Raw genomic sequence first — 13018 nt, 5'->3', positions numbered from 1 at the left:
CTAGTTGAATCAATGAGCGGGGAGCAGAACATAGCAGCATTCATGGATTGCTATAGCTGGCCGTTTGCCCTTTTTCTAAGAAAGGCTGGGATTTGAGAGCAGCTTCAACCATTCATAGAATAAGCACATCACACCATTCTCCTGGAGCCCACCTCTGACTCCCTTCAGAAGGATTCGGGACTTCCAAAGAGAACTAAACTTCCCCAAGACTAGAAGACTTCCCCGAGGTCTAGAGACATCCTTTATCTTAAAACAAGATTAAAGTCAATTTTCTAAGCTGAATTCTACAGTGGGGCTCCAAACCCCGCAGGTAGTTTGAGCAGTACAACACACAGAATCCGGAGTCTTGGAGCCTGCTGCCATTCTTGCACACTTAACCCTGCCATCCTAAGTCCCTGCGGGTCCTTTTAGATTCATATCTGCTGCTTGAGGCTCAGGTAGTCGTGGTGGTGAGGAATGCCTTCCATCAGCTTCGACTGGTGGCCCAGCTGTGCCCCCACCTGGACAGGGACAGACTAACTTCTGTGATCTGTGCTCTGGTGTCCTCTAGGTTAGAATGCTGCACCTCATTATACCTACGGCTGCCTCTGAAAATGGCTTGGAGACTCTGGCTGGTGCAGAATTTGACGGCTAGGTAGCAAGAGGGTTTGAGCATATAGTGCCAAACCTGGCCTGACTGCATGGGCTGCCAGCCAGTTTCCGGGCCCAATTCAAAGCACTGCTTTTGACCTATAAAGCCTTAAACAACTCAGGACCACAATACCTCAAGGACCGCCTCTCCCCATAAGAAGCAATCCAGATGCTGCTATCACCATCTGAGGCCCTTCATATGCCCACCTCTGCAAGAGGTCGGGGGGGGGCTCCCCACTTGTGGGTGCTCTCCCCAGGGAGGTTCACCTGTTGCCTTCATTAGAGATCTTCAGGTGCCCAGTGAAAACATTCCTCTTCTTCCTAGGCCTTTGACTAATTAAACAACCTATGAAACTGTGTGTAGGGGTGCATTTTTGAGTTTTTCTATTGTAAACTGCCCTGTGATCTTCGGATGAAGAGTGGTATAGAATTTTCATAAACAAATGCATGAAATAAAAGAAACCCAAACACCTACAATTCACAGATTTTCCTGGAAAGAGGTGTTGATGGTGGGTGGGCTGGTTTTAGCTCTGCAATGCAGAAAAGCCTGGGACACAGACTCCGGCCGGACACAAGTCCTCAAGCAGCAAAGGTGGCGGCGACAGGGGGACTGTCTCTGCGCAAAGCATCCATCGGAGCAGGAAAAAGGTGTTTCCTGTTAATCTGCTGACACAAAGCTCTACTAAAGGCGAAGGAGCGAACAGGAAAGACCCTACAAGGCCCTTGACTCCCCTCTTCACTGTGGGACTTTTGGTGGTACCCATTCCTTAGCTGCCTCCATGGGGCTCCCTCCCTCCTGGAGCCTGTCCTGAGGGCTGGGACCTTCCGAAGGCCTTTATCAAAGAGGCACCTTTCTGGAGTCACCACTGAAAAATCGCAGCCATCATTGAGAAGGTTTCTGGACCACCAGACACACTGGGGGAAGGAGACGACTCCCTTCCCTTGACCCCAAGAGGCGCCCTCCGCAACCACAGCTTCCCCTGCTCTTCCTCTTGCATTCGGCTAAAGATAGCCAGGGGCACATGTGTGTCCGTCCCTCTGTTGGCCTTGCCCTCTGCGCCCCTCCACCCACCTCCCAGTTTGCTTCCTCAGGAAAACCCAAGGAGGAAATGGGCGGGAGAAGCAGCGCAGGAAGGAGGCGGCCCAGGAGTGGTGGCCACAGCAGCCGACCGGGCAGAGAGTCAGTCTAGTGGGACTCCCTAAGGAGGGTGATGGAGCGCTGGGCCCTGCCGCTATTCCTCTGCCTCCAGGCGCTGGGCTTGGGGGTCAGGAGCAGCAGCCCTGACCTGGACCCCAGTGGGAGAAACGTCTGCAGGTCCAGCAGGTAGGAGACCCCCCCCCCAGTGGAGGGTGGAGGAGGGTCCCTCGCTTCCAGGCTGGGAAAGTCAGGCGAGTCCCAGTCGCATGGCTTTCTCTGTGTGGCTGTGGCTCTCCAGGATGCAGGCAGAGAAGGCCCTTCCCCCCATCACTGCCCACCTGGGATCCTTTTGAACTGGAGGTGCCTGAACCTGGGACTGACCTTCTGCATGCAAAGCAAGGGTTCTAGCCTTGCCTCCATAGTATAGGGAGTTGCCATCTGCCAAGTTGGACCTTTGCTCCATCTAGCCTAGTACTGGCAGCTCTGACTGGCAGCAGCTCCTCAGGGTCTCAGGCTACTCGCTGGCTTTTCCCCATCACTGGCCCCCTGGTCCCCTTTTAAAAGCAGGGTGCCTTAAGGCAGGGGTAGTCAACCTTTTTATACCTACCACCCACTAATGCATCTTTCTTGATGGTAAAATTTCCTTACCGCCCACCAGTGCGAAGGAGGATTCAGCTTGTGCCATAAAACCCCCCACTGCCCACCTAGAATCCTGAAACGCCCACTAGTGGGCGGCAGGGACCAGGCGGACAACCCCTGCCTTCAGGGTTCAGACCTGCGTCCTTCTGCTCTGCAGCGGAGCTCCAACCCTCCCCTTGTATATGAGATTCTGTTCCTCGTGGTTCTTTGTAAAGGGACTGGATTTAAAAAGGAACACAGGGTGCGGCCTTGGGCTGACCCAGCTTGCTATTGCCTACACTGACTGGCAGCTGCTCTCTGGTGCTTCGGACAGGGTCTCCCATCCTTTCTTGGTGAAGCTTCCAGGGACGGAGCCTGGGGCGTTCTGCATGCGGAGCAGATGCTCTGTGTCACTGAGCTGTGGGGTGGGGGCAGAGTGTGTGGGCCCCATGCCGTGCCCTCTGCTTGAGGCGCATTTTCCACTTCTGAGTATCTCCCCCACCTCCACTATTGTGTTTTCAGTTTCCTGCCATTCATACTGAAGTCTATTTAAGTTCGGGACTGCTCTGTTCAAAGCGCAAGGAGGAAGAAACAAAACCACTTCTCTGTGGGCACATTCATTCAGGGGCCGTGAGCCTTCCCCAGATGATGCTGAGGCTTCTGCTCTCATCCCTGACCATTGACCCTGCTGGCCTGCTGGGACTGAGCTGGAAGTCAACAACAGCCACCCCCCCCTGCATTTAGGGTCACTCACAGAGCCACCAAGGGACTTCTAACAAAGTTTCCCCTGCCGATCGATAACTAAACTCAAAGTGGAGGGAGTGGAGCCCCCTTGGGTGACATGTTCTGTAATACTGTAAAGAATAATGGAACTGTAGAGATGGGAGGTACACCCAAGGGTCATCTAGTCCCACCCGCTGCAATATGGGCTCAAGGCGGGCTCCGTTTCCTTACTGGGCTCAGTAGGCCAAAGTGACCAGTCTGGAAACAGAGAAAGCTGAAAAGTGAACCCCCTCGAAAAAAAAGTGGGGGGGGGGGAGAGGCAGGCCTGTTCTTACTGGCTGTGGAAGATAATAATAATAATAATAATAATAATAATAATAATAATAATAATAATAATAATAATAGTATAATATATTCGTACCCTGCCCATCTGCCTGGATTGCCCCAGCTACTCTGCAGCTTCCCATTCATATGAAAACATCATAAAACATCACACATTAAAAAGCTTCCCTAAGCAGGGCTGCCTTCTAAGGGTTACAAAAGTCTCCTTGACATCTGAAGGGTGTCCCACAGGGTGGGAGCCACCACCGAGAAGCCCCCGGAGCTGAATCTCAGTGTCCAGGCTGAACGAGGACGGTGGAGACGCTCCTTCGCGTAATAGATGGGCGCCATCAAACTGCAGCTCTTCCTGGGTACTTTTGCCAGCGGAGGGTGCTGCTGCTGGGCGGGGGGGACCAGAGAGTGGGAGCCCCCTTCATTGTAGGGGGTTGGACTAGATGCCCCTTTGGGCACCTCCTAACTCTACAATTCTATGATGCTATGACTCTCCAAACTGCAGCCCAGCCTTTTTGTTTGCCGTTTGTCTGTCTTTCTGTCCCCACCACCAGCCACCCGCCAGTCTTCACCTGCTGCCCAGGATGGAAACAGGAGGGCCAGGAGTGCCCAGCTGGTGAGCATGCCCACCTTTCCCTTTCTCTTTGGGTTCTCATTGCCCGAGAATGAGGGCTTGTCTGAACACCTCCTTCTGTCTCCTTCGTGCCGCGACCAGCACTCTGCACGGGAGCAGACGCCTGCCGGGAGGGCGAAGTCTGTGTCCGCCCAGGGGTTTGCCGCTGCCGGCCTGGATTCTTTGGGGCCAACTGCATTGCACGTGAGTACTGGCTTCAGGGTGAGGGGGGGCACAGGCGGACAGAGTGGGAGGGGGCTGGGAGATTCTTAAGGGACAGACAGACGGACCATCTGGTCCACGAGGGCAAATGGGGCTCTGCCCCAACCACCTCAGCCAACCCCCACCTGCCTGCCTTCTGACTTGCAACCAGTCCAGGGGGTGGGCTCTGCCTCTCATTGGCTCTCTGGCGCCACCTACTGCTAAGCTCCCTGCCTTCTGCCCACTGGGGCTCCCACACAGTGGACAAGTGCAGGCAGTACTACGCTATAATAATAATAATATCAATATAATTTTTATTTACGGTATACCCAGCCCTCCCCAGTCAAGGCCAGACAGGGTGGCTAACAAGCAATAATAAAAACAAGTTGAATGAATACAACCTAAAAAGAAGATTAAAATACAACATTAAAATATTAAAATGCAGCCTCATCACAGGAGGAGAAAAGGAAAAAGGAAAAAGAAAGAGGGGGAGGGAATCAAACTGGCTCCAAGCCAAAGGCCCCCTCAGCCTCTTGCCTGCGGAAAGAAATCAGATCCTGCAGGACCCTGGTCTCATGAGGCAGAGCGTTCCACCAGACCGGAGCCAGAGTTGAAAAGGCCCTGGCTCTGGTTGAAGCCAATCTAACTTCCTTAGGGCCTGGGACCTCTAGGGTGTTGCTATTTATGGTCCTTGAGGCTCTCCGTGGGGCATACCAGGAGAGGCGGTCCCGTAGGTACGAGTGTACTAGGCTGTGAAGGGCTTTAAAGGTCAAAAGCAGCACCTTACATCTGACCCTGTACTCCACTGGGAGCCAGTGCAGCTGGAAAAGCACTGGGTGAATATGCTCCCATGGCAGAGACCCCGTGAGGAGCCTCGCTGCAGCATTCTGCACCCGCTGGAGTTTCTGGGACAGCTTCAAGGGCAGCCCCGCGTAGAGCCAATTACAGTAGTCAAGCCTGGAGGTGACCGTCGCATGGATCACTGTGGCCAGGTCGGGGCAGTTGATGCGGCGAAGGTGGGAAAATGTCGTCTTGGCTGTAGCTGTAACTTGTGCCTCCATGGAAAGGGAGGCGTCAAGGATTACACCCAAACTCTTAATGGAAGGCAATGGCACTAATTGGGCCCCCGCAAGAGAAGGGAGTTGGTCCCTCATCCCCATGCCATCCCGCCCCAGCCAGAGGACCTCTGTCTTCGAAGGATTTAGTTTCAATCGGCTCCCACGAAACCATCCAGCCACAGCTAGACAAAACAATGGCAGCTTCCAAGTTCCCATGTCAACCCTTGATTCAGAAGCATGAGGACTAGAACCCTCTTTTATTTTAATGGGGAGAGACACAGCTCTATGGCAGAGGGAAGAGTCCTGGCCTGAAACCCTGCTGCTGCTGCCAGTCAGTGCAGGGAATGCTGAGCGAGGCAGCTTCTTCACCACCTGCCCTTCCCTTCCAGGCTGCCCCGACCAGTACTGGGGTCCGGACTGCAAAGAGAGCTGCGCTTGCCACCCCAATGGGAAGTGCGACCCGGCCAACGGAGAGTGCCGCTGCCACCCTGGGTGGTGGGGCCCCCTCTGCCAGTCCGTGTGCCCGTGTGGCCCCAGAGGCCGCTGCGACCCCCTCACCGGGGTCTGCCATTGCGAGCCCGGCTGGTGGGCGCCCGACTGCAGGCGCCAGTGCCCTTGCAACCTCTCCGGCTCCCGCTGCGACCCCGTGACGGGCCGCTGCCTCTGCCATCGGGGCTGGTGGGGCAGGAGGTGCTCCTCGCTCTGCAGCTGCAACGGCTCCCCCTGTGCCCAGGAGACCGGCCGGTGCGAATGCCGCGCAGGGCAGTGGGGGGCGGCCTGCCAGGCCAGCTGCCAGTGCCTGCACGGGACCTGTGCCCCCCAGGACGGGCGGTGCACCTGCCACGCCGGCTACCAGGGCGACAGCTGCAAGGACCCCTGCCCTGCTGGGAAATACGGGCTTCAGTGCATGCAAAGGTAAGCTGGCGGTAAGCTGCCATGATATATTTCTGGGAGACGGCGGTATATAAATATTTCTATGAATACTTGGGGTTTCTGGCTAGGGCTGAGACTGGCCCCACACGACACTAGCCATGGCGGGGGGGGCAGGGTCCAGTATACCTGAAGGAGCATCTCCACCCCCATCATTCTGCCCAGACACTGAGGTCCAGCGCCGAGGGCCTTCTGGCGGTTCTCTCCCTGCGAGAAGCCAAGTTACAGGGAACCAGGGCCTTCTCGGTGGTGGCACCCGCCCTGTGGAACACCCTCCCACCAGATGTCAAAGAGAACAACAACTACCAGACTTTTAGAAGACATCTGAAGGCAGCCCTGTTTCGGGAAGCTTTTAATGTTTAACAGACCACTGTATTTTAATACTTTGTTGGAAGCCGCCCAGGGTGGCTGGGGAGACCCAGCCAGATGGGTGGGGTATAAATAATGATTTTTTAAAAAATTATTATTATTATTATTATTATTATATTGGGGAAGCCCTTCTCCTGGGCACCCACTTCCTCTCTTCCGCGTCCTGCCTCTCCCCACAGCTGCGGCCACTGCCAGGACCTCAAGGCCTGCTTTCCCGTGGACGGATCGTGCCCGGCCTGTGCCCCGGGCTGGAACGGGACCCACTGCAAGCAGCCATGCCCACTGGGGCACCATGGGGAGAACTGTGCCCTGCTTTGCCCTCCCGGCTGCCGGCGAGGAGAGAGCTGCCACCCAGAGACAGGGGAATGCCGGAGCTGCGAAGCAGGCCTCACAGGTGCCAGGTGGGAGCAGGTGGGGGCCGGTCGGGTGTGGGAAGCGGCCCTGACCTGCCTGGAGTGTGGGGAGGGCAGCTGGGGAAGGAGAGGGGCTCCATGGGGCTGGTGCAGGCCCTGCTCAGCGACATGGGGGGAGGGCAAGCCAGAGCGGTGGAAGCTGCTCAGAGGGGCACCCCTCCTTCTTCACAGGCTCTGGTGCCACCTACTGCTCGGCTCCCTGCCTCCCGCCCTATGGGCATCAGCCGCCACTAGTTTGTGGGTGGGTGCCTTAGATGCCCTTGGAAACTGAACCCGGGACCTTCTGCACACCACGTCAGCTGTCCTGCTGCCTGCCTCCTCCCCTGCAGGTGTGAGCTCTCCTGCCCAGAGGGCTTATTTGGAGATGGATGCCGGTTTGCCTGCCCGAACTGCTTCAACGGGAGCTGCGACCCGGCCTCTGGGGCCTGCGTGTGCCAGGCTGGGTTCTGGGGCACCAGGTAAAGTGGGGGGGGGAGGCTTGTGGAGCAAGAGATGTGGGCTCCCCCCTCCCAGCCCACGAGGCGGCTGCTGCAGCTTGGAGACTTCCTGCTCCTCTCTCTCCCTCTGCAGCTGCAACTGGACCTGCCCTGAAGGGTCTCACGGCACCAACTGCTCGGAGGCCTGCCAGTGTGGGGGGCGCCTGTGCCACCCTGTCACCGGGGACTGCCAGTGGAGTAAGTCACTAAGGGCACAAAGGGAGCACAGAAGCAGCAGCAGCAGCTGAGTCAGGCCATCAAAGACCAGTATCCTGCTTTCTTGGTCCCCAAATACTCTAAAGAACCCAGGAATCTAAGTGGACCACCTCTGGACCTGGAGGCTCCATCAGAACATAAGCACCTTCTTCTCACAATGGCCAGCCTGATGCCTCAAGCCTGGAAATGGTTTAAATTTGCAGAAAAGGGAATGTTCTTCCTTACTAAACCACCCCCCCTTCTAGGACTGTATAACCAAAACAACCTTTAGACCAATGCAGGCATTACGGCCTCAGCGCCAATCCCCCCCCCCCTTGATAATCCAGCTTGAGGAAGAGTTCTGGTGGGGGTTCAACAGCCTGCTCACTAACTGGTGATGTTTTAGTTGCTCTTAATAATAAAGGGACTTCTGGATTTTTTCGGTGGCAATTTGACGCTTTGCCTTGCATGCAAATGTCACATATCTCTGCCACTGAACATGGGGAGAGCCAGGATCTCGAGGGACCAGGCCGAAAGGGGCCGATCAGAGGCCCCCAAGGCAGGACGGAGTGTGGCAGAGACACTCTCCCCACCTGCAGTTACAAGCAACTGGCCTCTGATAGGGGAGATAGAACATAGAATCACAGAACGGTAGTTGGAAGGGAGCCTGAGAATTGCCTTGTCCAGCCCCTTGCAGTGCAGGACTATGAAGCCGTCCCATCCAGGGATCCAACCTGTAACCTTGGCCTTTTCAGCACCACGCTCTTAACAACTGAGCTATACAGGACCATGCTTAGCTTATCTATTTTGCATGCAGAGGATTGGCAAATGGTGCACCAGGATCTGGCCCCTGATGTCCCTGCTCTGAGCAAAGCAGCACTGCGGCTGCACCCACTGAGCAAGACAGCCAGAGGTGGGGGCGGGGGTGGCTTGGAGTGTTGGACGAGGACCTGTGAGAGACCAGGGTTCAAATCCCCACCCGGCCATCAGGATGCACACTTGATCTAGTTGCCACCCCTCTCAGCCAACCTCACAGGGTTGTTGTGAAAATAAAAGGGGGAGGGGGGAGGAGAACCAGGTGTGGCACTTTGAGCTCCCTGCAGGAAAGGGGGAGCGTTTCATATATGCCACCCCTGCTTTCCAGCACGGCCAGGCCTTGCTTCTGTGACCATCTAGGAGGTGGGGGCTTCTTCCCTTGCTCTCTCTGACTTCTCTGTCTCCCCCAAAAGGACAGAACCAGGCAGCCCTCTTAGCAGGAATCCTGACCCCTTTGATTCTCCTCGTCCTCCTCTGTATGTGTTGCTGCTGCTGCTGCTGCTGCTCTGAGTCCACCCCGATGGACGCCAGGTACAGATACAAGGCCGTGGGGAGAACCCCGACGCTCTGTTTAGCAACAGCCATGTGCCAGACGCTGTACACAACCTCTGCCTGGGGCGCTGACACTGTTTGGAAAGGGAAATTGCCGGGGTGGTGGTGGGTGGAGTGGGGGGGGGCAGTCTTGAGAAACAGTTAAGCCAGCCTTGGACTTAGAATAATGTGGACTAGAAACATGTTTAGTTTTCAAAGGAAGGCCTAGAGCACTTATGCAAAGGGTCCCAGTGGCACCTCCAGCTTAGAAGGTCCAGGGGGCTGGCGAAAAGACCGTCCTCTGCCAGGGATTCTGGACAGCTGCCAGTCAGAGCAGGCAATATTCGTCTTCTAGGAGTACAAGGCAGCTGCCTGTGCTTTAAGACAAGGCCCACAGTTCAGTGGGGCAGAGCGCCTGCTGTGCATGCAGAAGGTTCAGTTCCAATGGCCCCTCCAAGCAGGGCTGAGAGATGCCCTTGTATGATCCCTGGAGAGCCGCTGCTCTCATTAGAGATCCAGCGAGATCTGCCATACTGATTTCTGAAGTGCTGGTGGTATTCCACGCATCATAAAGTGTTGGAGGAGCATCTGGTCCTGTGAGCCAGAGCCCACAAACAGGCTGACCACCTCAGAGACTAAGAACTGGGTCAGAAACCACACCTGGAGCTGGAAAAGGAGCTGCTGAGTGTCTTTTGCCCAGCTGTGCTCCGTGTCCCACAGCACCAGGAGAGGGGGGCCCACCTGTGCACAGGAAATGTGTGTGTGTGTGTGTGTGTGTGTGTGTGTAAGTGTAAGGCCTTTGTCCCTGCTTGTCACTTGCACAATGCCCAACACCCTCCTTGTGTGAAATTGGCATCTCTTTGCTCCCTCCCCAGGTCGGCAGCTGCGGAGGGAGATCCCATCTCCCGCGTGAAGCACCACGTTCTGGGGACGTTGGGCAACCTCAGCCCCGCCTTGCCCTGCTTCTCCTTGGGGGGCTACAAGCTCCCACGCGTGACAGGTGAGATGTAGCCAGGGGCTGCTGCTGCCTTGTGACCAACTTCGTCCGGCTTCTTGGCCTCCTGGTGCCCCTTGGAAGTAAGAAAGGGTCACGCGGCTCAGGGACAGGACAGCTGCTTTGCATGCAGAAGGCCCTGGGTTCAATCCCTGTCAGTGTAGCCAGGTGAGGATGATGGGAACGTCCCTTGCCTGAAACTCTGGAGAGCAGCTGCCAGCCAGCATTCTTCAATCTGGAGTCTCAAGAAGCTGCTGCACTACAAAACCCATCATCCTTGGCTAAGCTACCTGTGGATGATGGGAGTTGTAGTCCCAAAGGTGAACAGCACTGGTGTAGGCAATACTGAGCCAAGTGTATACGTAGTAGAAGGCAGCTTCAATCTATGGTTACATGCAACTTGACAGTGGAGAGCTCCCCCACACTTCTTGTCCTAAGAGCTGGGGCAGGTGCGCCTGAGCTGAGCTACTGCAAAGCAATGGCACCCCCCCCCCCAAGATCTGTGGGGCAATAAAGCCTGGGAAGGAGAATGGATGGGTGCTGAGCAAAGGCCTGTGGTTCAGAGATCCAGGATCTGGGAATCTTCCTGTTTGTGCCTTGCTCTAAACTCTCGTTAATTTATTATTTATTTCATAAAATTTATACCCTGCTCGATTGTAAGAAGGGAAAACCCTCAAAGCGGTTAAAACAATAAAATTATCAATGCACAAAGCTGACAACTCTCTCTCCCCCCCCCCCCCGCTTTGGGCAGTCTCCCACCATGATGCCGAGATCCCCTTCAACCCCAGCTTCATTGAGCCCCCGTCAGCCGCCTGGCCTTCGGACAGCTCCTTCTCCTCCTCCTTCGACACGGACGACCAAGAGGACCCAGCCTCCCCTGCCCAGGAAGGTAGGGCTGTGGGTCTTGCTCCCTTCTTCCCATTGGCCTCTCTAGAAGGCTGGTGAGGTGGGGGGGCGGGGGGGCACAGTGTGGCACAGTTCAGTTGCCAAGACCTCGGCTACTGAGTCACACGCTCAGCCACAGTGACATGGTCTCCAGCAGTGGGTGGGAAACCTTTTTTGGCCCAGATGGGGACATTTGGATTATTGAGGGAGGGGGCCACCCCTCTAAATCGCCTCCCTGACCCCCGGGTCAGCCCCCCCCCCACGCAGAAAGCAAAGACACACACACAAACGTAAGCATTGATCTTACAAGAGATCTGGATATTGGCCTGAAAGACAGAGCTGTTCCCCCAGGCCTTTGGCCAGGGCACAGCCTGACCCCCTCCTTTGGTAATCCTCACAGAACTCTAGCCCAGTGGTTGCCATTAATTTGATTTGAACTGATTTTAGAATGAACTGATTTTAGAATGTTGTATTATTTTACTATTGTTAGCCGCTCTGAGCCCAGCTTCGGCTGAGGAGGGCGGGATATAAATAAAAATGTTTTATTATTTTATTATTATTAAGATCTGAGCCCTTCTCCCCCTCCTCTGCCTGAGCCCCACACCCAGGGTTTTTTCCAGCTGGAACTCACTGGAACTCAGTCCCAGCACCTCACAAGTGGGGGGCATTCTAAGAGAACAAGAGAGACACTCGCGGTGATTTCCAGCACCTCTTTTTCGAGAAAAATAAACTGCGCACACCCCTTTCTTTCAGCGGCCGGTGCTGAGCACCAGCCAGGATTCCCCCCGGAGGAGCCAGCCTTGAACTCGGAGCCCTTCACCATCCCCCGCACCTCCAGCATTGCCAAGGCCAAGCGCCCCTCCGTCTCCTTCGCAGAAGGCACCCGCTTCATCTCTCAGAGCCCCAGAGGCTCCACGGAGGCCCTCAACCCCACCTGGAAGGCCAAGGCCCTCTGGGGCTCAGCGAGAGCCACCTCTTTGCAGCAGCCCGAAGCGGATCCGGCTGGGCAGGAGGGCCTCCCTGCGATGGGCGATTGGCCGGGGGGATGCTACGAGAACGTGGAGGCCGGTGGTCGGGAGGAAGGGAGCCACAGACCCTGCTCCTCCTCCTCCTCCTCCACGCAGAGGAGCAGCTCCGGGGGCCACAGGAAGCGGGGGAACAGCTCCCGGCACGTGGCCCAAAGAGTGGAAGCCCTGGAGGCTGCCTCCAAAGCACAGACCAGGGGCCCCGGCGTCACCACCATCTACGTGACCGTGGGCAAGGCGGGGGGCGAGGGGCCGGTGCAAGCTGTCCTGCAGCGGCTGGGGAGCCTGCAGAGGGCCAGGCAGCAGCCCAGGGAGGAGGCGCAGCAGCGGCCAAGGAGAAGGAGCCTGGAGGGGCTCCTCCAGAAGCCGCCACGGAGGAGAGGGCTGCTGGACTCCGAGGGGGACGCCGGGAGGCTGCTGCCCCAAGGTGGGACTGGCCAGGAGGCTGCCACCATGCTCTGTGCTGAAGCCAGCACCCCGGAGGAGGCGGCGGAAGCCCAGGGCTTTCCCAGGGGGCCAGGAGCTCCTGCTGGTGGAGAAAGTGGCGGCGGCAGCAGCAGTGAGTCACCCAGCAGCCACAGCCAGGCTGGAGGAGGGAGAGGAGGCACCTTGCTGGAGGAGCAGGAGCCAAAGTATGAGAATGTCTCTGGGTGGTCTAGCTCTCCGTAGGCACCTAGAACCTACCCCACCCCCCAAGAACCTTCACGGAAGCCGCTTGGAGGAGAGCCAGCCATGTAAAAGGCCATGTCCATTGGTGGGGCCGGGAAAGGGGCCCGTGGCTCCACCGGACGCTCCTTTCCTGCATCCGGCAGAAATCTGCCATATGGCAACTTGAACAAGGGGCCAGGAGAGTCCAAGGCGCTGATTCTCAAGTACCAGCTCGCGAATGAACTTCTGCATATCTACTTGTCTGTTTTAATTTGCAGGCCTTGTGTGGCTTTGTTGTACTGGGTTGCCGTGAGGTTTTATAATATTGAACTTTCTTTCTTGGTAAGCAGCCTTGCAGTCAATTTGGTGAAAGGCCGATTTAAAATAACACCGATAAAAGGAGTGGCACATGGATGCACAAA

The 13018-nt window shown here is 56.3% G+C and overlaps 1 protein-coding gene across 3 annotated transcripts; it reads left to right on the top strand.

Annotated features, from left to right (window-relative positions):
- Nucleotides 1-143: 143 nt before the first annotated feature.
- SCARF1 (scavenger receptor class F member 1) lies at nt 144-13018 on the top strand. Of its 3 annotated transcripts, none has more exons than XM_083480191.1 (11): nt 144-1954; nt 3997-4058; nt 4158-4259; nt 5704-6229; nt 6793-7014; nt 7356-7484; nt 7597-7700; nt 8927-9044; nt 9920-10044; nt 10790-10927; nt 11677-13018. In XM_083480191.1, exons 1-11 carry the CDS (start codon nt 1842-1844, stop codon nt 12615-12617), a joined length of 2580 nt encoding a protein of 859 aa, XP_083336317.1. In that variant the 5' UTR covers nt 144-1841; the 3' UTR covers nt 12618-13018. The 3 variants fall into 3 exon arrangements, with proteins under 3 accessions (XP_083336317.1, XP_083336318.1, XP_083336319.1); XM_083480192.1 differs by having other exon boundaries at nt 1810-1954; nt 6793-7007; XM_083480193.1 differs by lacking the exon at nt 144-1954 and having other exon boundaries at nt 3948-4058; nt 6793-7007.

This window comes from Podarcis liolepis (assembly GCF_965112155.1).
Source record: "Podarcis liolepis genome assembly, chromosome: 16".
Taxonomy (NCBI): domain Eukaryota; kingdom Metazoa; phylum Chordata; class Lepidosauria; order Squamata; family Lacertidae; genus Podarcis; species Podarcis liolepis.
Note: the sequence above shows the minus strand (reverse complement) of the source record. Positions and strands in the feature narration are given on the sequence as shown.